The sequence below is a fragment of the Cupressus sempervirens genome, chromosome 10, assembly GCF_028749045.1.
Source record: "Cupressus sempervirens isolate cs-2001-9-10 chromosome 10, ASM2874904v1, whole genome shotgun sequence".
Lineage (NCBI taxonomy): Eukaryota > Viridiplantae > Streptophyta > Pinopsida > Cupressales > Cupressaceae > Cupressus > Cupressus sempervirens.
In genome coordinates, this window is record NC_143127.1 from 715,147,499 (window position 1) to 715,174,721 (window position 27,223).

At 34.3% G+C, this 27,223-nt stretch overlaps 1 protein-coding gene and 1 non-coding gene across 2 annotated transcripts; one reads left to right on the plus strand and one right to left on the minus strand.

Annotated features, from left to right (window-relative positions):
* The first annotated feature begins 331 nt into the window (after positions 1-331).
* TRNAV-AAC (transfer RNA valine (anticodon AAC)) lies at positions 332-405 on the plus strand. The gene has a single exon. It is a non-coding gene; the product is annotated as a tRNA-Val (tRNA).
* A 16,236-nt stretch (positions 406-16,641) lies between these two features.
* LOC149535823 (glucose-6-phosphate/phosphate translocator 1, chloroplastic-like) lies at positions 16,642-20,228 on the minus strand. The gene is made up of 4 exons (XM_089804382.1): positions 18,909-20,228; positions 18,256-18,484; positions 17,063-17,288; positions 16,642-16,915 (listed from the first exon to the last, which is right to left on the minus strand). The coding sequence occupies exons 1-4, from the start codon at positions 19,395-19,397 to the stop codon at positions 16,690-16,692; spliced, it is 1,170 nt and encodes a 389-aa protein (XP_089660508.1). The 5' UTR covers positions 19,398-20,228; the 3' UTR covers positions 16,642-16,689.
* Positions 20,229-27,223: the final 6,995 nt, after the last annotated feature.

Consider the following 27,223-nt stretch of genomic DNA (forward strand, 5'->3'; position numbering starts at 1 on the left):
TACATATGCCTAAAAAGCAGAGTCTTTTGACAGCAAATAACATCGCGTTTATATAAGTTCAACAAAATCTTAATAATATCATGTTTTCACAATTTACAATTTTTAAAAAAAATTAAGGTCTAATTCAAATTGCTGGAGTTTTATTATATAACATTGGCAGAAAAGGCATGATCCACTATTAAAATAATAAAAATAATAAAAGAAATCTTAAAATCATTTAAAACTGTTATATGAAACACGTCGTATCTCGAATTAGAAACATCGTTATAATAATCAATTAAAAGAGAGAGAGAGAAATGAATTAAGTTTCTCTCGGCAAGAAATTTTATAAGGTGCCGTGGTGTAGTTGGTTATCACGTCAGTCTAACACACTGAAGGTCTCCGGTTCAAGTCCGGGCGGCGCCACATTCAAAATTTGTTGTAACGTAACATTGATTATTTGCTTTTTTATTATTGTAGCAACAGCCAGGTGGACAAATCATTCCTACTAAAGAAGAATGCTGATTATTCAGTGGACTCTCTATTTCTTTCCTAATTAAGCACGGTTCAGTCTTAAATGAAAAGATTTGATTGAGTGCTGAATACACATTTTGATATTGGGGATTCATTTTAATGTGTTTAGTTTTTTTTGATGAATAGTTTTTTTTTGATGAATAGTTTTTTTTTATTAATAAAAATATAGTAAAAAAAACAATTCACAAAAAAGGGCCAAGGGATACAAGATCACTGCAATGTGTTATGTTTATTAAAAACTAAAATGTAAAAAGATTTGAACATGTACTTTTGACTAATACAATACAAATTTAATAATCATCAGCGTTCGTAACGGATTCCCATTTGACAGATAATCATTCAGATATTATTGCTGGCTCTGAGATTGTTACCCTCTTCTATCATCTTCAACAAATACTATATTTCACTATCTTTGTAATATCTTAATGTGGAGATTCAGTACAAAATGGGGAGCTCAAGCCAAAAAAAAAAAAAATCCTCATTATTTTTAAGTGTTAATATTTCTTTGAGAAATTATTTGTGATTTTTGATTTTTATAAACTTTTTCTATGTTTTTAATTATAAACTTATGTCGTCTTAATCTTCAAACCATATTTAAAGTGGCTCTACTTCTCAATTCCATCTTTACATAATATGCTTCCAACAATGCTCCAAATTTATTGATTGTATGGCCTTAAACTAGATAATCAAGATTTTTGTGAGTCTAGCATTAATGTTGAGGCCTTAAAGGTCATTGCCTTCTCACAATATAAACGAAACTTTGGCTCCATAAAAAATCTAAGAGATTTCAGTAGTGACCAAAACACAATAGAGAGGCGATGTGCTTAGCAAGGTGGCTTGACTTGGAAGGATGTAGGTCACACATGTAAGTGTAAATGTCAACAATAATAAAGAGAGAATGAGTCTTCCAAGGATTTGTTGGACTTTTATCATTACCAATATTGTATTTCTATCAATTAGATATGTAACACTTGTTTCAGCCCATTGAGAATTTGAAGATCTAAAAATGAAAGATTATGCCTTTCAATTAAACCAAGAGCGGTTGATTTATTTTTAGTGCTTTACAGATTATAAAAGTACCAATGCATATTAACCTATTCATTTGCCAATTTCTTGCCAATGACTAGCTCCCCTAAGGTATCAATGTCTTAGTTAATAACAAGTACGCATATTGATTTACCTCTATCAAGAAGTGACTTTCTCTAAATGGAAACAAATGTCTAATAGATAGACATGTCTTTGGGTGCTCTCTAATTTTCAATTTTGGGAATCCTTGTTTTGTGGCATTAAGCATGACCATTAAATTAACTTTTATAGTGAGGTGTCTTGTGCTAGACTAAGAAGCCACTTGCAAGCCTAAAAGAAGAGTCTACTCCTTCACATCAATTGTTATTTCTTGGTGGTAACTTCATTGTAGCATTTATGACAATCTAGCCCAAATATTTGAAAGAGAGTAAAGGTGAAAAACATGTTTCCTACACTAATCTATACTCTTAGAGGAGGCATGTGCAAAAATTATTCGATCATATAGTTGCAACAAAATTAATAAAAAAGATTATACCATCAGATAGAAATTTTACATTTTGAAACCTCTTTTGGGTCAAAATTTTGTTGATTAAAAGATAGAACTACTATAAGAATAACTTCTACAAGTAAATGTAAATTTAATATCTACTTCTTAAACAAGATTTATCAAAAGTTTAAATTATGTGATTGCATAAATCAACATTAAGAAATAAATCAATAAACAACATCAATATAGAGTTTTCCATGAGATATCCCTTTAAGAACAAACTCCACATTAACTTTTTTGTGTTACTTAATATTCAAATGAGAGGTACATCCAAACACTAACATTGCCTTAACTATAATAGCTCTTCGGCAGTACGTGTTCCTATGAATAATCTCATATAAAATCACCACCTTGAACTCTTAGCATAGATAAATGGGAAGATGACAAAATCATAAATATTTTACTTGAATAATTGATACCGTATCATGCAAAAGCCCCACACCCACCTTAGAATGCATCATCCAAGAATATAACAAATGAATCAATGACTTCATATGGATATCACATAGACATAATCAAATGGCCCTCAAAATAGAAAATGTATAGTAAATATAACAAAATCATCTTAGGTGCCACAACCCCTAATGACTCAAATCTACACTCCAAAATTTAGTGGTCAACTCATGCATGTCTCATCTTTAGTATATTCAATATATTTGCATGTTCTCTAAATTAGGTAATGTTGTTATTCTAAACATTTGAGTTTAATTGAAAATGATATAATCCTAGCATGTTCAATGAAAAAATGTTTGTAATATTTAATTTTGGAACCTGTAGTGTGTGAAATTTACATGTAGAATACAATATTTGATATAGTTCTTTTTATTTGAAACTCTAGATATGTCCACTACTCAAATGTCACTACTTAGCCTAACGTTTTTACCATTTCCATGTGTCATTCTCAACAAATGTTATATACATCAATATCTTTGTATATGGAGACTAAGTACAAAATGGGGCACACAAGAAAATAAATTCCACAATGGATGAAAGCCTCTAACATTTTTTAAATGCCTGCATTTTTTTTATTGCAAGAATTGGCTATAGCATCTCCTATAAGTGTAGTGTGTTGGATAAACCTTTTAATGTGACTGGTGGCATTGGTGCAACACGTCCTCAACTACTAGGTGGGTTGTGGAGAAACAAGACCTTGTGGCCTTATGAAGCTATCTCTAAGCGAGTTAGGCCCAAACCTTAGATGTTTGCATTTTAAATCAAATAATAAATATTTATTTAATTATAGAAAAGGGAAAATGAATTAATCAAATAATAAATTGAGGATATTTTTTATGTGTCTATAGTTTTTGATACTTATTTGAATCCAAACACTTAAAAAAGTTGCTTCCACACTATGAAAAATTGCAATTGCATTATTAGAGATTTGAATGTATGTATGTCATTAATATAAGCCATGTTCACAGAAACATGATTATTATCAAATTTCTTTTGTCATATTAAGCATGTCCAGTCAAACATGTCTTTTTTAAAATGTAAGTTCAAATGAAGGTACATGTCCTTATTTTAAATAACTAGCTTCTTAAGAATATCTCCCCTTCTTGCAAATTTAAACATAATTTTGATCTTCAAAGCTCATGTTGAAGGCTCGAATGAAATCATCTTGTCAAACAAAATTGTGCACGATAGTAGACTTTGCAACAAGCTGTAACACCCCACCAAGGGATCCAAAAGAATTAACCTAAAGTTTTACTAAGTTTGCTAAACATTTTTTTTTTTAAAGTAAGAATGTATAACATACACATCAAACACATAGTAGCGGAAGCAATAAATGTAATCATCAACAAACATACATAAACAGGTTACATTCTTTAAGGATCCAAAGACGTTGAGTCACATTTAAATTTAATTAATTCTAAGTCTAACAACTACCACATCCACATGAAAGAATAATAAGAAAGTCCAATGTCCATATAATATACATTCATTCTGAATGCCTCTTGGCAAATTAATTCAGAATGCTCAATCATCCACTGTACATGTCACAAGGTATGAAAGGCTTAAAAGAATATACATATGTAAAAAAGAAAGATACATCACCCTCAAATCCATGATACAAAGTACAGTAAAATAAATGAAATCATTCACCATACATGATACATCCATACATCCATGATAATCCAAAAACATAGTGAAGGCAAATGCCAACCAAGAAAGCTCCAGCCACGACGACTACGGACGGATCTCAATGGTAAGAGTAAAAGCACTACCACCCGACCGTGTGGAACCTAAATGGTCCACTCCCACTGCGCTGAGGAGATAGTCTCAAGTCCCAAACAGGATACCAAAACACAAAACACAAGTACTCTCTACGTCTGGGAAATCCTAAAAGTACACTAACTCAAAGGTTCCAACATAGATAGACATCTAGACCCAAAGGCACCACAAAGACATGTAGGAAACCTGCTATGCAAGCGGGAAAGTGTCATCGCAAAAGTCACGTCGAAAGTTACCTGAGCAATCCCTTAGGAATCCCGAGTCCCCTGTGATCCTGCAGCCACTAGTATCCTCTCGTACTGACGAGGCATACTACGGAATGCAAGGTCGTAACCAAGCGTTCTCTCTACCCCATCCTAGTCTGTACTAGCACTCAAGGCATGGGAGAGAACATACAGTTATCTTATTAGGTTCATTTAAGTCAGTATTTAGGTGAGATGTTTTCACTTATTAAAACAAACAACTTACAATGAGTCATGCCCAGAGCCACTTCGGGTCTCCCGTCCCTCATTGCAAGCCACTTCCCGACACTACACATAGATAACCTACCCTAGGTTCATGAAATCACAAAATCAAGAATCATAATAAAATCACCTCAGTCCTATACAAACGACTGAAAAAATCATAAATATAATCCATAATCATCACATCAGTTCTCCATGAGCAACTGAATAGCCTCAAATAATAATCATAATGATCACAACAAATCTCTATCAGCATCTGAAGGCATCAATGATAAATCACAATATCCCATGGTTCTCCAACGAGCAACCAGAAAGAATCCCAATAATAGAACACAAAACTGATCGAAGACTCCAAAATGGTTAAGTCAGGTAACTCAAATACATACACCTCAGTCTCACACAAGGAAACTGGAAAGCAATAACAACCAGTAAAAACATCCATATCATAGAGCACTTCATCACATTACCATGGTCGGGTTAAGAAAGATCGAGACCAAATCATCATAACATCACATTCCCAACCCCGAGCCTCTAGTAACAACCTAAACTGGTCAATACTAGAACAAACCCCAAAACCTCAAAACATAGACAACAAAATAATCTCATAGAAAAACAGAGTCATCACACAGTTGGGTCTGAACGATAATATATTGTTGAGTTAAGGTAAAGTTTATGATCCAGTTTAACGTTTATTTCAAGTAACTAAGTTTTCGCAACTACCCCTTACGATTAACCCATTTCTATAATAACTTCCATTAAATCAATAATCTAAATCTACAATTTAATCAAATAATGTCCATTATTAATTAACTTTAATTAACCTGATTTTAATTAAATTAATCAATAATTACTGTTCTAATAACTTATTTTAATATCTTCATTAATTATTAATTTATTAATCTTTATCCCAAAATTATTAATAAATTAATATTCACAAAACAACTATACTAAAAATGTATTAGTTTTTAAATTATTAATAATCAATAAAGATTATTAAAATTATAAATACTATTAAACCTTTTCAATAACTAATATTAATTCAATACTAATTAAAAAACTTGATAAAACTTAAATTCATAATTTAACCCACCTATTAAACTCGTATTTAACTACATAGGATGACATAATATAAAAGCCTATTTTTTTTAATATATAAAAAAAAAAATGACAGAAGCAATTTTACAATCGCTCACTGCCTAAAAAAGAGTAGCGCACGGCTGTTGATGCAGTCGTCCGACTGCGTTAGCAGGTACGACTGCGCAACAATCGGCCTACTTATTAATATAGCAAGGGATGGGGTAGGGGGTGGTTAAGCCGTCCCTCCCCAAATTTAATTAATTTTCTCTTTTTAAATATTAATATATGTTTAATCACAGTTTATTAATTTTAAACAAAAAATATAATATTATTTATTTTATAACTTTTATAAATATGTAAAATTATATCAACAACTCTTTTTAAAAAAAAATTATTCATTTTACAAAATTTATAATAGAATCAAACAATTTATTTTCTTAAATATATAATTTATTATTATTATTATTTTAAAAAAAGATTTCATCTAAACTCTTATGGAGAAAATATTTTCAACCATCCAAATTTAGAATTTTATTCTTAGATCCAACCCTTTTCAATTAAATTCTACGTTCTTTGATTTAGAAACTTGAGATTTTCTGATCTCTTTTCTAATCCCTACGTGTAATGAAGAATAATTGACAAGCATCTGTTAATTTTCAATATTGGAATGTTTAAACTTTCATCACAGAGAATCTACAGGCACGAAGAAGACAAGAAGTAGAAAAAAAATTGCGTAATTAATCAGTGATCACAAGACCCTACCTGATCCTGATGCTAATTCGAAAACTCTGAAAACCTGTGAGAGAATTCACTCCTCTCAATAACTTTCCTCTGAAAACTTTCCTAGATTTCTCCTTCTGAAATTTGCTGCCAAAGATGTTTCCAAAATTCTTGTCTCCCCAAAATTCTTTCCCAAATTCGTTGTCCCCAAAAATGAACCCCAAAGTTGTGATAAGGAGTTTTCTCCTCAAATCGGGGCACTAATTGTGCGTTCACCCGAGAGGACTTCTTGCTCAACTGAGTTAACTCAAAATTAACTTTTATTAATTCTTTGCTTTCTCTTTTAATGCACCTTAAATGAATTATTAAATAACTTTATTTAATATTCCACTCGACTTCTATTTTTAATCTTTATTACTTTTAATCCCATGCGCACTTTGTGAAATTAAAATAACATTATTATTTCCTCTTATTTTATCTTTTAATTTATTTCTTTTATTTTCAACTCAAGCTCACATCCTGCGATCTAGAAACTTAATTGATAAAATATTTAATTAATTTAAATAACAATAATATTTAGCATTTATTTAAAAATGAACTCTAGATATATTATTATTAAATTAAATAAATATTATCATGTTCTAAATTATCCTTAAACTTTAATCTCCAAATTTTAATTCTTTTATTTTATTAATTTTTCAATTAATTAAATATTTAAAAATATCATATTAATTCTCCATTAAATTAAATAATTAATTAATCTTTTTTTTAATTAGACTTAATTAATAGAAAACACATCAAGGACTCATAAGGCAACATATGAAAACTCATCATAGAAAAACACATTCTAAATCAAACAAAAGGGTTATAATCACGAAATTACATCATTTGATGCATTCAGAGGGTACTTAACTCAGATACTTGTCCTAATTATCAATTGGGACAATTGGCTAAAGGATTTAGGATTTGGACTTAAGAGTTTATCTCCCCTCTCTTACCATTGAGATAATGCGATAGGGTACGCTCATCCTGGCAATTCAGGGAAGTCAATACCCGGTACCTGCAACCTGCATAAAATCCACGCATGTACAAACACAATATTCTAAGCTAAACAGACAATGGCAAGAAATGGTGCATCATGTAGATCCCGACTAGCAGGTGACTACGACTCCCTTCCTTAACCACATCAGAAACACCATACATAAAGAAAACAAACACGCACACCATACACATGCAGTATGGGGTAAGTATCCATAAGAAAGCACATGTGATAATAAACCATCTAACTAATCATCATCGATAACTGAAAACATTGAATAATCATCATACATGCATGAAATATAGAGTACCAAGTAATCTCATCATATAATAAACTGAGTGTAAAACAACATCTGATAATCTCTAAAATAATAATACTAATCATCAAACATAAAATTGGCCTAAAAGAGTTTGGCAAGGATGACAGAAATGCGACTTAGGGGCAGGCACTACATCCACCCCCCCTAGACTTAGGCTTACTCTTGGAAGCTTACAAGAACAGAAAAGCTAAGGACTCACTGTGCGGGTCCCATTGGACCCTTTCCCCCTATAGGAGGATATGACTCCACTGAGTACATTCTCTGGGCTCTACCCATGCCACCAACTATAGGTTCTGAAGCTGCAGGTACCTGGCCTAAGAACTATGGTTTCCTTTGAGTGCAATGAGATGATTTGTGTCCACGTTGTCCACATGTGAAACACTCTCCATCAAAGCTCCTTTGAACTTTAGGTGCACTAGACTGCTAAAAACTACCCCCACTAGGATAAGACTACACACTCTGAGATGGTCGATCATACTGGTTGGGCTTGTTGTGATGAGTCTTGTGATAGTTCCTAGCATTGGAACCACCACCACCACTCTGTGTGGGAGGATAAGTCCCTTCCTGTCGCTGATTACCCCCAGAAGGAGGTTTCCTAATGCCACCTACTCCCTGACCACCCTTCGATCCTGATGCTGAAGGTGCTCCTACAAAACCCCCATGTCCTAAGTTCACACTCTGCTCTACAAGGACGGCTCGATGTACCACATCCTTGAGGGTTTTAGGTTCAAACACCTTAACACCCCCAATTAAATGGTTGTTCAAACCTCTAATGAAATGTTGTGCCAACTGTGTTGGGTTGTCACTGAATCCTGAAAAGGGCATGAGCTCAAAGAACTTGCACTCATACTCTATAACGGTCATAGTGTATTGTCTCAGGTTATGGAACTCATCTGCTCTATGATGCTTTCATTCCTCTGGTAGGAATCGCTCACGGAAGCTCTCTAAGAATAACTCCCATGTGACACTGTTCATGGTTAAGCCCAGCTTCTTTTCCTCGATTGTCCACCAAGTGGCCCCAAAGAACTCTAGGTTGGTGATAGCAAACCTTGCTTTGACATTGCTGTCAAAGTCCTGCATAGCAAAAATCTTGTCAAGGGCAATAAGCCACTGCTTAGCTACATATCCAGAACCCTGCCCATTAAAGGGCTTGACCTTGGACCTCTGAAGATCCTTCATCTGTGAAGATACAATGGATCTATGTCGATCCCTCGGAGGGCTCCTAGACCTAGGTCTATGCTCATGTCCTGCCCGATGTGCTCTATCCTGATCATGAATAGGAGGTAGGCAATCAATGATGGTTCGCATCATTTGCCTCATGTCAACCTCCTCCGAGTCAGCATGCTCCTCTCTATGGTTCTCTTCCTGATGCTCACTGACATGCTCTTCCCTATTCTCTTCCTAATTAAGGTCTTCGTGGACGGACTCATGGGCACTGATAGCTCTACCTCGTCCACGGCCCCTACCACGACCTCTAATGGAAGACCTCGTCCCAGATACCATCCTACAATAATATCCAAGACACAAGATGCTATAATAACCATGAAACATACTACTGAAACACATAGATAAAAGACACATGTTTTGCAAACAAGATAGTTTCAATTTTCAGTTTGCCTATAATTCCAGTTTAAGTATAATTTCAGTTTTGAAGTCTAAGTGTTGAAGTATGAAAAATATGCAACTAATAGTTTACATCATGTTTCAGTTCAACTAGTTTCAAGTTTCAGTTTGAAAGAGATACACATAACAGTTTAAAGTTTTCGTTCTTGTTCAACTAGTTAACACTAGTGGCGTTCCAATATACCCAGAGCTCCCAATGTAGAAACTCGCTCTCTGATACCAGATGTAACACCCCGCCAAGGGATCCAAAAGAATTAACCTAAATTTTTACTAAGTTTGCTAAACATTTTTTTTTTAAAAAGTAAGAATGTATAACATACACATCAAACACATAGTAGCGGAAGCAATAACATGTAATCATCAACAAACATACATAAACAGGTTACATTCCTTAAGGATCCCAAAACATTGAGTCACATTTAAATTTAATTAATTCTAAGTCTAACAACTACCACATCCACATGAAAGAATAATAAGAAAGTCCAATGTCCATATAATATACATTCGTTCTGAATGCCTCTTGGCAAATTAATTCGGAATGCTCAATCATCCACTGTACATGTCACAGGGTATGAAAGGCTTAAAAGAATATACATATGTAAAAAATAAGATACATCACCCTCAAATCCATGATACAAAGTACAGTAAAATAAATGAAATCATTCACCATACATGATACATCCATACATCCATGATAATCCAAAAACATAGTGAAGGCAAATGCCAACCAAGAAAGCTCCAGCCACGGCGACTACGGGCAGATCTCAATGGTAAGAGTAAAAGCACTACCACCCGACCGCGTGGAACCTAAATGGTCCACTCCCACCGCGCTGAGGAAATAGTCTCAAGTCCCAAACAGGATACCAAAACACAAAACACAAGTACTCTCTAAGTCTGGGAAATCCTAAAAGTACACTAACTCAAAGGTTCCAACATAGATAGACATCTAGAGCCAAAGGCACCACAAAGACACGTAGGAAACCTGCTATGCAAGCGGGAAAGTGTCATCGCAAAAGTCATGTCGGAAGTTACCCGAGCAATCCCTTAGGAATCTCGGGTCCCCTGTGATCCTGCGGCCACTAGTATCCTCTCGTACTGACGAGGCATACTACGAAATGCAAGGTCGTAACCAAGCGTTCTCTCTACCCCATCCTAGTCTGTACTAGCACTCAAGGCATGGGAGAGAACATACAGTTATCTTATTAGGTTCATTTAAGTCAATATTTAGGTGAGATGTTTTCACTTATTAAAACAAACAACTTACAATGAGTCATGCCCAGAGCCACTTCGGGTCTCCCGTCCCTCATTGCAAGCCACTTCTCGACACTACACATAGATAACCTACCCTAGGTTCATGAAATCACAAAATCAAGAATCATAATAAAATCACCTCAGTACTATACAAACGACTGAAAACATCATAAATATAATCCATAATCATCACATCAGTTCTCCATGAGCAACTGAATAGCCTCAAATAATAATCATAATGATCACAACAAATCTCTATCAGCATCTGAAGGCATCAATGATAAATCACAATATCCCATGGTTCTCCAATGAGAAACCAGAAAGAATCCCAATAATAGAACACAAAACTGATCGAAGACTCCAAAATGGTTAAGTCAGGTAACTCAAATACATATACCTCAGTCTCACACAAGGAAACTGGAAAGCAATAACAACTAGTAAAAACATCCATATCATAGAGCACTCCATCACATTACCATGGTCGGGTTAAGAAAGATCCAGACCAAATCATCATAACATCACATTCCCAACCCCGAGCCTCTAGTAACAACCTAAACTGGTCAATACTAGAACAAACCCCAAAACCTCAAAACATAGACAACAAAATAATCTCATAGAAAAACAGAGTCATCACACAGTTGGGTCTGAACGATAATATATTGTTGAGTTAAGGTAAAGTTTATGATCCAGTTTAACGTCTATTTCAAGTAACTAAGTTTTCACAACTACCCCTTACGATTAACCCATTTCTATAATAACTTCCATTAAATCAATAATCTAAATCTACAATTTAATCAAATAATGTCCATTATTAATTAACTTTAATTAACCTGATTTTAATTAAATTAATCAATAATTACTGTTCTAATAACTTATTTTAATATCTTCATTAATTATTAATTTATTAATATTTATCCCAAAATTATTAATAAATTAATATCCACAAAACAACTATACTAAAAATGTATTAGTTTTTAAATTATTAATAATCAATAAAGATTATTAAAATTATAAATACTATTAAACCTTTTCAATAACTAATATTAATTCAATACTAATTAAAAAACTTGATAAAACTTAAATTCATAATTTAACCCACCTATTAAACTCGTATTTAACTACATAGGCTGACATAATATAAAAGTCTATTTTTTTTAATATATAAAAAAAAATGATAGAAGCGATTTTATAATCGCTGACTGCCTAAAAAAGAGCAGCGCACGGTTGCTATCGCAGTCGTATGACTGTGTTAGCAGGTATGACTGCGCAGCAGTCGGCCTGCTTATTAATATAGCTGGGGATGGGGTAGGGGGTGGTTAAGCCGCCCCTCCCCAAATTTAATTAATTTTCTCTTTTCAAATATTAATATATGTTTAATCACAGTTTATTAATTTTAAACAAAAAATATAATATTATTTATTTTATAACTTTTACAAATATGTAAAATTATATCAACAACTCTTTTTAAAAAAAATTATTCATTTTACAAAATTTATAATAGAATCAAACAATTTATTTTCTTAAATATATAATTTATTATTATTATTATTTAAAAAAAAGATTTCATCTAAACTCTTATGGAGAAAATATTTTCAACCATCCAAATTTATAATTTTATTCTTAGATCCAACCCTTTTCGATTAAATCCTACGTTCTTTGATTTAGAAACTCGGGATTTTTTGATCTCTTTTCTAATCCCTACGTGTACTGAAGAATAATTGACAAGCATCTGTTAATTTTCAATATTGGAATGTTTAAACTTTCATCACAGAGAATCTACAGGCACGAAGAAGACAAGAAGTAGAAAAAAAATTACGTAATTAATCAGTGATCACAAGACCCTACCTGATCCTGATGCCAATTCGAAAACTCCGAAAACCTATGAGAGAATTCACTCCTCTCAATAACTTTCCTCTGAAAACTTTCCTAGATTTCTCCTTCTGAAATTCGCTGCCAAAAGATGTTTCCAAAATTCTTGTCTCCCCAAAATTCTTTCCCAAATTCGCTGTCCCCAAAAATGAACCCCAAAGTTGTGATAAGGAGTTTTCTCCTCAAATCGGGGCACTAATTGTGCGTTCACCCGAGAGGACTTCTTACTCAATTGAGTTAACTCAAAATTAACTTTTATTAATTCTTTGCTTTCTCTTTTAATGCACCTTAAATGAATTATTAAATAACTTTATTTAATATTCCACTCGACTTCTATTTTTAATCTTTATTACTTTTAATCCCATGCGCACTTTATGAAATTAAAATAACATTATTATTTCCTCTTATTTTATCTTTTAATTTATTTCTTTTATTTTCAACTCAAGCTCACATCCTCCGATCTAGAAACTTTAATAATTTAATATATTTCAACTTCTAATTTATTTTAGAAACTTAATTGATAAAATATTTAATTAATTTAAATAACAATAATATTTAGCATTTATTTAAAAATGAACTCTAGATATATTATTATTAAATTAAATAAATATTATCATGTTCTAAATTATCCTTAAACTTTAATCTCCAAATTTTAATTCTTTTATTTAGTTAATTTTTCAATTAATTAAATATTTAAAGATATCATATTAATTCTCCATTAAATTAAATCATTAATTAATCTTTTTTTAATTAGACTTAATTAATAGAAAACACATCAAGGACTCATAAGGCAACATATGAAAACCCATCATAGAAAAACACATACTAAATCAAACAAAAGGGTTGTAATCACGAAATTACATCATTTGATGCATTCGGAGGGTACTTAACTCATATACTTGTCCTAATTATCAATTAGGACAATTGGCTAAAGGGTTTAGGATTTGGACTTAAGAGTTTATCTCCCCTCTCTTACCATTGAGATAATGCGATAGGGTACGCTCATCCTGGCAATTCAGGGAAGTCAATACCCGGTACCTGCAACCTGCATAAAATCCACACATGTACAAACACAATATTCTAAGCTAAACAGACAATGGCAGGAAGTGGTGCATCCTGTAGATCCCGACTAGCAGGTGACTACGACTCCCTTACTTAACCACATCAGAAACACCATACATAAAGAAAACAAACACGCACACCATACACATGCAGTATGAGGTAAGTATCCATAAGAAAGCACATGTGATAATAAACCATCTAACTAATCATCATCAATAACTGAAAACATTGAATAATCATCATACATGCATGAAATATAGAGTACCAAGTAATCTCATCATATAATAAGCTGAGTGTAAAACAACATCTGATAATCTCTAAAATAATAATACTAATCATCAAACATAAAATTGGCCTAAAAGAGTTTGGCAAGGATGACAGAAATGCGACTTAGGGGCAGGCACTACACAAGCTCACCAACAACTGTAATTTTAGTATTTTTTGAGTTTATTTTGATTTTTTAGGTTTCACTAATCATAGGTTTTCACATAATATCAACTTCTTTGATCTACACATGTGAGAAAATAGTAAACTAATTACAAAATTATAAAAAGTATCTACATATATCATTGCTTCCTTGTTCCAACAAAAAAAATGAATGTTGAACATAATAGAACAAGTCATGTGCTACAAAATGCATAAAGCATGATTAGTTCAACTTCAAAATTTAACAAAAGAAATTCGATACAATATTATGAAACCAAATGCAATCATTAGATATTGATGTTGCAAATATATAGATTTGAAAGAATCAAAATTTTATCCCTTACATTTAAAAAGATATGCATTAGAGAACGCACATAACTCTTTAGAAATGGTGTCTAGTGTTAAAAACTATTTATCGAATGAGATAGAAAAATGAATACAAATATATTTCAATATATTTTTTAAAATAATAATAATTAGAATTTATAAACAAAATAACTTGTCATATTCAAAATCCTAATAATTTAGAAGATATAAGTGTCAAAAAGAGAAGAAGATTTGTTTCCAAAACGTGTAACCTGTCATTGTGGGATCTTACAATGGTAGGTGTTTGAAGGTAAAATATGATCCAATGTTTAAAAACCACTAGTTTCCCTGAGGGAGAAACAAAACTATATAAATGTAGGAATGCTTCCCATTCAAGATAAGCCATGAAAAATGGAAGCATGGAGAATGGCAATGGTATATTTGGGAACTACTCAAATGTCTTCCTAGCTAGGAAAGACAGTGATATCACAATCCAATTAGGTACCAGACCAACCAATGAAGGAGGCGACAAACTCAAACTATGTGGAAACTCATGTTGAGAAAGCTCCAAAGGTAAATATATTTGATAATAGGAATATAATGTCATTGAGAAAACCCTTCAAATGCGCCCTCCAATCAAATCTAAAAGATCAAAGAAATAGGAATATAGTGCCATCAAAAAGGTGAGAAAACCCTTCAAATGTGTCCTCCAATCAAATTCAAAAGATAAAAGAAATGTGTCCTCAGACTAAATTTTAAATTCAATAAGCATCATATCCTTGTCCCTAGTGAAAATGAATGATGAAATTGGTAAATGACTTTGCACAAGGAGCTAGATCCTCTTCTCAATGACCAACTAACCAATGTAGCTTGATCTTCAATGAATGCAGTGCCTTGGAAGTCCCTTTTATTTGGGTCTTACAACTCCAATTTATTAGAAATAGAATTGAAAATCAATGCATCTGCAATATCCCAATTGGGCAACAATAAAATATTAGATGCCTTTACCATCTGCCTTCCATCCTTAGGGCTTATATTCTAAAATTATTTTATCATTTCTTCTTTTGTTTGGTTCTAGATGGAAGCTTCATCCATTTCTGAAAAGGAATCATGAATCTTTCAAGCAACATCGTCCTCATCTGAAATTTTAAGGCACACCAAAGTATCAAATTTCCAAAACCACATGTATTTTATGATCCATAAAGTGTGAGAATGTTTTGTTGCTCATAATTTTTTCCTACATTTTGTAGCTTTTAAAATTGTAAAGAGAGCAATAGAGAGGGAGAGGGTGAGGGACATACATAAGGGGGAGAGATAAAGAGAGATGAGGTGGATAGAGATAGGATAGAAGGAGAAAGAAAAGCTGGAGAGGGATAGGGATGAAGAGATTTGGAGAGAGACTAGAGATAAAGAACAGGAAAGATAATAAGATATAGTAGAAGAAATAGAAAGAAAAATGTGTGTATCTGTGTGTGTGTGTGTCTGTGTGTGTGTGTGAGAGAGAGAGAGAGAGAGTCCAAAGTGTTATTTCCATATCTATCTCTTTACCCACCTCTCTCCCTCTCACCCAAATACAAACATAATATGATCATATTAGCAATAAGATTATATTACCTTTTGGATTTTATTTTAGTTTCATGTACTACACAAGTTTATATATAAAGACCAATTTTTTCCATAATTAACCTTTTACACCTCTTCAACACACCCATTATACACCAAGGTGCAATTGTTAGAAAGTGCATATTACTTCTATATTTTTAAATTTTGATATTTATTTTACTGTAAAGGTTTATTTTGTTTCCTTCTATATTTAATGAACATGCACAATTATAAATTAACTCCAGAAGTCATACATTTTCCTTTTTAAAATGACAATGTTCAAATATTTATTTGAACACAACTTTGAAAAACTTACCTTACAAAAGTTAGTTGACATTTCTTCCAATTAAAAAAAATAGTTGATTGATAAAATTTTATCATCAAATTTGGTGTATAAAGTAACAATTGAAAAACAGTGCCGAACAGAGCAGCAGAGTTACCAAACAAAAACAATTTGCCAACCAAATTTTGTTTGCCATGAAACTCACTGTTAAAATGACAGCAGCATGCAGCGTAGACAAAAATCATGGTGTAGACAAAAAGCTCATTTGAAGGACTGCATGCATAGTGCAAAAATCTTGAAAACTTATTCTTGAATAGAAAAATTGTAGATCTAACTTTGTACTTGTGAATAAAAGAATGTGCCCAGGATGGCAATAGATGCTCCCAAAGCATTTAAGGGTTTGACAGGAGTTTGAAATATTATTATAGACGATGCAATTATTGCAACTCTTTTCATTGTATTTCCAATGCTAAAAGTTAGTGGGGAGATTTCATCCAATGACATGTATGAAACTTGATTGTACAAGTGATAAAATACGCTTTGTGCCACCACCCACCTGCATTGCAAATCATATTTAAAAAATTGTTAAAAACCTTACAGATCATTAATAACTCAACAAATTTGAATCAAAAGTTTGGAGACATAACAAATTTGGTATTAAAACAACAATTTGAATAGCCCAATAAAATTGAGATCAACTCACCATAACAAGTGGTTGGGGGATACCGTTTGAATGGCAGTTTGCCAGCCCTGAATCCATTTTTGAGGGCCCTCTACAATATAGGCAAAAGGAATCAAGAGTAGCAAGGAAAATATTGTAAGACATGCATAGTAGTTCATTCCGCTCACACCCTTCCCTTTCATGGTCTTTTTGGCCAAGTTGTTCCTCATCACAAAGGCTATGTTTGAAATCATGGCACCCGCAAATCCTGCAACACAATTCCATGGTGTTATTTCATGGTGAGCTCTTACAACTAAACTTTCAAACGATGTTCTATTTTCTGTCTCTTTCCTAATCCTCGAAACATGAGCATAATACATAAATCAAAGAAAATAAAAAATTAGGATAGTCAAATAGGGAAAAATTCCAATATCTGTTTAGGCTAACTTTGTCTACATAGAACTCTTAAATCATAAGTCAGATATTACCAATTTTTTTGGTGTAGCTCTGTAAGTGAGTGAAGAGCTTAATGCTAAGATTCTGGCTTTAGAGTATTCAAGGATCTCTCTGTTGAGATCATGTAGCATGTAGTGCAAAGTGGTCAAAAAGTACCATTTCAAAAACACTCACCTGATACCCCTATGATCATGCATCAATAGTAATCGCTTACCCAAAAAAATTCTAATACTTGTGGTTAAATGTCCTAATAGTCATTATGAAAGGTCTTAGTAGTGGTGTACAAATTGGTCAATCACCAACCAAAAAAGCTAAAAAACATTGACTATTAAAACAGTGTAATCGACTAGTACCATGTTTCGTTTTTGGAACTGAAACTTTAAAAAAACTTTTCAAAAAAAGGGAATATCTATGAGCTATCATGGTTATTGGACCCCTGCCTATTAATGTGTCTCTTCCCCTAATGAGTTCAATTTTACTTGATTGATCATTGCATTGTCCCAGGCCCACTTTTCAGGGAGAGGTATGGTATTGGAATTCAACTTCATAAATCCCATTAGATATTGATTCTTCCCACCAAAGATTGATTCTTTCATTTAAAAAAATAAAACAATGTACCTACCATGTCATTTATGTTAAATTATAAAATATATTGTCATTCGAAGTTGGAACCGCCATTGAAGGACAATCAAAATATGATAGAAATTTGTCTAAATTACATCATGGAACAGAACCAAAAGCAATGCAAACAAAAAAAATTGACAATTGTAAACAGTTACCTATCATATTAAAATTGAGTTGGGTGGCAGCAGCCAATGAGCAGCCTCCAATGATGGGTAGCAGAGACAAGTAGAGAGGTAATGAAAATCCAGTTTCTCCCATGAAAAGCTGGGAAAACACCACACTGAATGCTGGCTCTGCACTTTTAATAACATGTGTGAAGGAAACATCATTTTTCGACATGCAAACTGTAGTTCCAACCTGTCCTATACCATGAGCCACCGCTACCTGATCATAAATAAACAAACCATGCCATCAATACCAATAACCAGAAAAAAAAAGCCTTTCCCCAGATAATAAAAGCAAAATATCAATACAAGTTATTTTTCCTGGATTAAACACGGTGTAAATTCTCATTAATGTTTTCAGATCAGATCATATTGTATAATTCATCAACAAAATTCCGTCCACCCTCCATTTCAATCATCACCATCATCACAATTCTGCTCTCATTTCAATCAGATGACGAGATGATGAATATTAGGAAGAATCAGATGATGAGATGATGAATATTAGGATGAATATGTAATATGTAACATGATATATATACATTTAATAAAACAAACTGACAAGAAAAATCTACTCGAGATAATCCAGAAAAAAAATGACTGCAATTTTCATTAAAAACTTCATGCATGTAAAAATATCTTACAGGTGCCAGGCCAATCCAGAAATCAGGATCAGTGTGGGGAAAATCTGCAATTTTGGTAGCCCAAGAGAAGAGCATGATCAAAGATCCGGCAACCAAAGAAAGAGTGGAAGTTAACAAGGGAAAGGGGAACACGTTGAGAACTTTCTTGTTGCAAATGTTAAAAGCTACGCCCAAAGCCCACCATGTCCCAAAATAAACCCCAATTTTGAGCTTTCGACTCACACTGATTTCCTCACGGTCATCCACCGGCGCACCGATTCCTATTTCACCTCCAACACCAGAAACGAATTTTCCAGATCGCTTTTCGCTTCTCAAAATAAGCGAACCATTTCCACTGAACCGTCCGATTAAGCGGACCTCATTTCTATGAAATAGTAGTGAAAGAGAAACTGATGAAGAAGAAAATACTGTCCGATTCGGTCTGTAAAGCGCGGCAGGGTAGTCTCTGGATGCGCGGCTAACACGCGGCAACTTTACTTGCATCTGCATATTAATGGAGGAAGAGAATCTCGAAATCCGTCGCTTTCCAGAAGGAGTTTTACAATATCAGATGCCCTTTTTGCCCTAATATGGGATTTGCCTTTTAGTGTCACCAGAGAGTAGCATTATATGGCAACTTTACCTGCATCTGCACGTCAATGGAGTACGAGAATCTTAAAATCCGTCTCTTTCCAGAAGGAATTTTACAGTACCAGATGCCCTTTTTGACCTAATCTAGAGCTTGCCCTTTAATGTCACCTGAGAATTGTAGTATTCGGCCAGTTTACCAACAGCTGCATGTTAATGGAGGGCAAGAATCTCAATATCCGTCATTTTCCAGAAGGAATTTTACACTACAAGATTGCCCTTTTTGCCCTAATGTAGAGCTTACCCTTTAATTTAACCAGAGAATAATATTTCCATGTTAAAGGAGTCCGAGAATCTTAAAATCCGTCTCTTTCCAGAAGGAATTTCACAGTACAAAATGTCCCTTCTGCTCTGACCTGGGGCTTGCCTTACATAGGATTTGGCCAAGCAAGATGGGCCCTTATTAAAAGCGAAGGCAATGCCCTGGAAGTAGCCATATGCAGCTTAAACAGTATCAAATCATTTCTTCTGATGAGACCTACTGTTTCATCTTCGAATTGAGTGGAATAACTACATTAAAATACCGCTGTTTTCGCAGAATCGCGGTGCGTTGTATGTGGCCCGAATTCCGGAAGTTCTGAAATTTTTGGAAACTTGTGCAATAAATTTGTTATACACGTAGTGCTTTAAGGAAACATAAAATTCCTCTTGCTGTATTTCATTGACCATGCAAGGACGTTTCCATTTCCACTTCAACAACTCCTCCATAAATACAATGGTTATACCTTTGTTTAAGAGCCAGGATATTAGCAACCCCTCTAATTACCACGCTATAATGGTCAATGCACTATTCGGCAAACTTTTTGGGAGCAGGATCAACAAATGGGCGGAAATGGAAGGAAAAAGAGCAAAAGGACAAGCAGATTTTAAACCAAGACATTCTACTATTGATCATTGCATCACTCTTAGACATTTGATAATTGCATCACTCTTAGACATTGGATAGAGAAAATATGGAATAGTCAAGGAGGAGAAGTTTTTTGCTACTTCGTAGACTTCAAGAAAGCTTTTGATACGGTGCCTACAGACAAGCTATGGAAAAGAATGAAAGAATTAGGCATTCCGGATGTGTACAGAGCAACATAGCATAGGCTTTATGAAAAAGTTAGAGCAAGAACTAAAGAGGGAATGTCTAAGTGTTTTGGGAGTGATATTGGAGTGAAACAAGGGTGCCCGTTATCCCCCACTTTGTTTGGTTTGTATATTGATAAACTAGAAGCTTGGCTAGATGAAATTGATGGGGAAGGGGTCCAGTTAGTTGGATATGTGGTGAAGCTTCTTCTTTATGCGGATGATATAATCTTAATACCAAAAACTTCTCATGAATCAAAAGATCACTTAAAGGCATTAGAGCACTTCTGTCAAAAAGTGGGGATGTAGGTAAACAAATCCAAGACGAAAATCATGATGTTTTCTTTGAAAAGAAAGGACGATCATTCAAATGTTCTTTTTGAAGGCAACCCATTAGAAAAGGTTAAAGAATACAAATACTTAGGGATTGACTTCAGCCACAGGCTCAGCTGGGAGACATGTAGAGTTAAAAGGATATAGGGGGGATCAAAAGTGCTATATCTATTGCAAAACAGATGTAGAAATGCCAAGCTATGGGACTGGGAGACCAAGAAAACTATATTTGGTTTGCTAGTCACTCTAGTTGTTCTTTATGGTTGCAAGGTTTGGGGGAGCAGCATGGCAAAGTGTGAGTGGAGACAACTAGAGAGGATCCAAAAACATCTAATCACTACTAATATCAAGGTCAAGGTATTTGTATCTTATGAAATCCTCAAAACCTGGTATGTACCCGTTGGAGGTGGCAGCTATAACTCGATTAATAAGTTATTTAAGGAAACTTGACAACATGGATAGCCAACGGTGGCCCAAAAATGCAAGAGGACTTGGTTCGTAGGAAGAAGACTTGGATGAAACAAAACATAAAGTGGTTGAGCACATGGAATATCAAGTTGCAAGAGTGTCCTACCAATAACACAGAAATAAAGAAGTTCATTAGGGGAAAATTTCAAACTGCCATGTGGTCTCTTAACATTGGTTAGAAAAAGACACATTATATCAAAGTTTTCAATCCTTCTAAGAAGCACGAGGATCAAGCATATGTGGGGTCAGCTATTAATAGTAAGGCTAAGATGGCAATTGTTCAGTCGAGAAGTGGATCACATCATCTCAGATGCGAGATTGGTAGATGGGAGAAGCCTAAAGAGGAGTGGGAGGAGAGGATCTGTGGATTCTTCGAAAAAGGGGTGGTTGAGACAGAATGTCACTTTCTTACTAATTGCAAGGCATAGGAGGATATTTGGGCCCAATACAAGGTCATCTTAAGGGATGGCATAAGCTTACACAATTTGTTTGATGATGATAAGATACAATAGACTGCTGATTTGATTGTCAAGATTCATAGCAAGAGGTTGGATCCGGAAAGGAATCAATATTTATGCTTCTTATTTGTGGTCCCTTAGACCGATGGTCTCGTGGACGTCATTAAAATCCTTCATTCTTTCATGTAAGAGTAATTAGATATTTCCTAATTAACTCTAGTTGCTTAAGCTAAACATTAGGCATCTAATAATTAATTCTTTTATTAATTATTTTGATGCAACCTAGGTTAGACCTTTTTAGAGTTTCAATCTCCTTTATAAGGACGATCTTTCATTGTAAACATTCATTGATATTAATTCACTTTTGATAATAGCAATTTCTCTTTTTGCTCATCAAGAATGTCTCATTTATGGATCTGGCAATTTCAGCTTCCATAGCTTTTGCTTCTCTTTTTTTGTGACAGGTGTTTGCATGTAGGTGATTCTTGGGAGTTGTGGGTTTGATATTTCATCAACTTCAACATGGTATCAGAGCTCCAAATTTTCATGCCCATGTTCTGTTTGTAAGAGATTTGGCATCAGTTTTCAGATCTGATATTTCGGTAGGTTTTTTGTTGGATCTGGGGGGGCACTGATTTTTGAGTCACTTTGAGCAAAAATAGACATCATCGTTGAGCTTAGAGTGCTTGAAAACCCCCATTTCCATATAAAATATGTCCAGTTTGGACACTATTGAAATCAAAGGCAAATTTTTTTGTTGCACCCAGGGCTTTTTGCCCAGCACACAAATCGAGGCAATGTTGTGCATGTGCAAGAGATGGAATTTTGGAAGGGCGTGTGGCTTGTACCAACCTACCCTTGCCCATGTTTTGCCTTGGTGAGTGGTTTTTCATCTGTCTACTCGTGGTGGTTTTCTTGTGGCAGTGATTTTAATGAACCGATTTGATTGTGATAAATGGGTAGATGCTTTTTGAGTGGGGGTCTTTCTTTGCTTGTGAGCTTCTTCTTGGGTTCATAATTTTGGTGGTTTTGGGTCTAATTAGTTGTTTTAGTGCTAGGTGGTATCTATACTCCATGCGCTTATTTATACCTACATACCTGTATTGTCACATCTTTTGTCAGTGCCTGTGAGAAGTCCTTGAGCCGTGCTATAATCCTCCTTTAATTATTATGATGGTTTTTGGGAGGAAAACGCAATAGACTGGATGAAAGTTTTGGTTGGCAACTTTGATTTGGGGGGATTTTTGGTTAATCTCGAGCTCCCACTAGTTATGGAACTTCAGAGGAGCACCCTTTTTTATATTCTTTCATTCAACCCTTTCTCATGGCTCCATGCACATTGTTCAAAAATGTTCACATACCAGTCCTTGAGCAATGTATTCTACAGAGTGCTCAGGCCATTTAGGCCCCTTTTCTAGGTCTGTGTGGCCCCTTTACGACTTGCAATTGGTGGGTAAGATTTTTTTTTTAAGGTGTTTTTGATGAAAGATTTGATTTTGTTGAAGAAGGTGTAGGTTCTTAGGAAAAATGGGTTGGCAGGTGTGTGAAGGTCATGTGGTAGCTAGACCAGAAGTTTTACAGCATGCTTGGCACATGTTATTGGTTTAGCGATGGTGGATTAGTCTACTAGCCCTTATGGAATTATTTTTGGAGGATGTGCTACCTTTCAAATGCACCTGATTGGTCTCTACGAAGGCTTTTCTTATTTTTGGAGATGACATTTATTTTTATTTTTTGGGCTAGATTGTTAAAGCACCCACCTCATGAATCATGGAGTTAATCTTGAGATCCACTTCCACCTTCATTGGCATTTTTTGTGGGCCCTCTATCTTCCACACACCAACACCCCCCCCCCCCCCCCCATGTGGCTCTCTCAATTTTCCAATTGAGTGGTTTGGAGTTATTTACAAAGAATTTTAGGTGTTTTTTTTGGAAATTTGAAGATGTGACTTTATTTGGAGAAGGTAGTATAAATGAAGGCACTTTTATTAAGCACAATCATGGGTCACGCAAGCTCCACCTCATCATTCAACATCCCAATCAACTGGCACACTCCTTAATTGGACGTCAAACTATCACCAATTCTACGAATGTATGTGGGCTGACTTTTTTTATTGGAGGCATTGATCAGTTTGTTCTCTCTTAGCTCTTCACATATGCTACCTCCAGTCAGGGTAGTTTGACCAACACATGTGAAGATTTTTGGGAAATGATGCAAATATTTTGGTAATTCTTCTTATTCAAGTTCTCATGTGTGACTCTTGCCTCTTTGTCTTTTTTTAACAATCACGTCCATGCATGAAGTGGTGGATTTGTAAGAGCTTGACAGTCATTCTTTGTGGGTTTGGTGTGCTCATTGGAAGATTTGATTGTGCTTCTATGGAGACGTGTGCTTTTTTGGCCACCGGACTATTCTGGCACCAACTCTTTTATTGGTGACACTGTTGTTTCTTTGTCTTGTTTCCACCGAATGGTTTTTTTCTTTTGGTAGGAGTCATTTTCCATCATTTTGTTGCCTCAATGGCCATTTGCTTGTCAAATTTAGGCTACTCATTTGCTGACATCAGCGTCATGTCAGCACTACATTAACGTTCTTGTCACCTCTTTAGGCTCTGTTTGGACCTACCTTCTCTTTTTTGCTCGTATCTCAGGCATACATACTCCATTTTTCAAAAATGTGATATCATCGAAAATCTTGTTCTAAGCCCATCACAATGGTATAGTTAATTTTCAATTTTGATGTCTTTTTGATAGCTTTTCCTGTTGTTAAAGTTAGGGATACAATTTTGCACTTCAGGAGATATATCTTGAGCATCTGATCTTTGATTTGGAAATCCTTTATATTGTTGGAAAGGTCTTTCCAAGCTCTTTCTAGTGGTGCTAGTTGTTTTTCCAGATTATGCTCTAGGCACATTCTATGCAGTCTTTTGCATTTTTGCATTCTAGTAGATATCTTGGTTGTTTTAGGTTTGAAGATTGGTTTCATTGCTTTAGATGATTCGTCGTGACTTATATTATCTATTATATTAGTCTTATGTCTCTTCTAGTCTATTTAGACATCATTTGTATGCATTCTTGCAAACACACTAAAATAAAGTGCCATATTGCATCTGTTTTTTGGTTCTAGTTGTTTTCTCTTGTTTTGTCTTCTGATTCGAGTAGTGTCATTTGAAGATACTCATGCAAATTACTATATTCTTAAGATTCATTATATCCTGTGCCTTATTATAAATGCACTACGCTGATAAAGTGATGTTTTTCTTTTGTTTGCCATCTTCCTTTGTCCAGTGAGTGTCCCTTCCATGTCATTAGCCTCATATTGTGTCTGAGATTGATCACCTCAATACACACATATGTACTCTTTTATACATCTTGATCGTGGCTCCTTGACATGCAGTTCTTTTGGCCCACTTTTCTAGTTGTCTATCACCTCACCCTTGTTTGCATTAAGAAGGGTTCTTCTATTGTTTCTCATGCTTCCTTGGTTCGATTGAGCATCTCTTCAGGCTTTAGAGTTTCATGCCATCTGTATCTTTGAGTTCAATTATTTGCCTTTGTATGCCTCTTGATTCGATGTAGATTATAGTCTCCTCTACCTAGTCAGGTTTTATTTCAATGGATCTTCTTCAAATCAACAATTACTTTTGATAGAGCTTTGCAGCTTCTACATGCTTCAGTGGTGTTCTACATGGTCATCTTTTGTTCCTATCTTCTGGGACATTCTCTAGTTTGGAGGCTTCTTCATTCCTTCACTAGTTTCTTTCAACATGTTTTCCATCTCTTTTTGGAGTAGGGTTTTTCCCATGTGGTTTTCTCTATTTCTCTTGTTTTTTAGAGATTTGATTGTGCTTGAGTACCTCGTCAGGCCTTGTTTGTTGGGACCCAAATCTACTTTCAGAAGTAGTTTCTATGTTTTTAGCTACTCCCTAAATTTATCTTAAGGGGAGGGGGGTCTCGAGTGTTAGAGTAATTAGATATTTCCTAATTAACTTTAGTTGCTTAAGCTAAACTTTAGGCATCTAATAATTAATTCTTTTATCAATTATTTTGATACAACCTAGGTTAGACATTTTTAGGGTTTTGATCTACTTTATAAGGATGATCTCTCATTATAAACATTCATTGAGATTAATTCATTTTTGATAATAGCAATTTCTCTTTTTGCTCATAAAAAATGTCTTGTCTATGGATCTAGCAATTTCAACCTCCATAGCTTTTGCTCCTCTCTTTCTATGACAGGTGTTTGCATGCAAGTGATTCTTGGGAGTTGTGGGGTTGATCTTTCATCAACTTCAACAATTCATTCATAAACTAGCAATAGCATCTAAGGGTAGCCAATGGGTATGCCCAAAAGATAAGGTCAATTATGAAAAAATAAAATATCTAATTTTTGCATATATTATTGCAACTAGTAAGATCAATTTGCACACTATTTAGTGAATGTTGTTTAAAAAATTAACTTTGTTTCATTATCTTGAACATTAACCTTTAATCTTATCACATATATTAAACTATAATTCAAATCATAAATATAGAAAGACAAAATCCAATCTATAAACACAATTCTATAGCCCCAATCATATAAAACCCTAATTTCAACCATAAAATTAACCACATTCCTCAATATAGCCTCAATTCAAACTTAACCCTCATCTTAATTGAATTTGAAACCCTGACCGTACTACTAACCATGGCATAACTTTTATTCTAACCATAAGTGTAACTATAAACCCTTTGACAACACTTGTTAGTGTAAATTATTATTATTTACACTTTACTTAAGTTTACTTAGGATAAATGCATTATTTATTAGTTTGTCACCTAGGAGTATGTGTACTCTCATGTGTTGTATTGTTGACAACACAGGAGTTAGCACTTTATTTAAGCACATGGTGTCTACAATATCTCTACACAAGATACACCTTGTCATACTTATCCTCTCATCTACATGGAGGATAATCCACTTTTGGTGGACGTGTGCTTAGTTGTCATCCTTATCTCCTAGCTCTTTCTAGAAGCATTCTAGAGGCCTTTATAAACAAGTTCTCCTAGTGTATTTTTGTAGAGAAAATTTATTATTCATTTTGGAATATATTTTCTCTCACACCGTTGAGATTTTCCAAGCTCTGTCTTTCCTTCTCTGGTTTCTCTTCAACAAGTTATTTGCATGCAGGTGTTCTTGGCGATCTGTGAAGTTGGTTTTCACAATTTTTACAACACTAACCCAACCTTAGATGTAATTATAACCCTTAACTAGATATTAAATCCTAATCACAAATAAAATAAAATTTTGACTCTAAACTCAATCCCAACCATAACCATTGTGTAAACCTATGCATTTATCCTAACTCTACCCAT

Excerpts from the sequence above, each read along its gene's own strand:
- LOC149535823 (XM_089804382.1), bottom strand. The coding sequence starts at position 19,397 with ATGCAGATGCAAGTAAAGTTGCCGCGTGTTAGCCGCGCATCCAGAGAC. Across the intron at positions 18,485-18,908 it reads TCTGGATTGGCCTGGCACCT|GTAGCGGTGGCTCATGGTAT; the intron begins GTAAGATATTTT and ends ATTTATGATCAG. Across the intron at positions 16,916-17,062 it reads TCCCCCAACCACTTGTTATG|GTGGGTGGTGGCACAAAGCG; the intron begins GTGAGTTGATCT and ends TTTGCAATGCAG.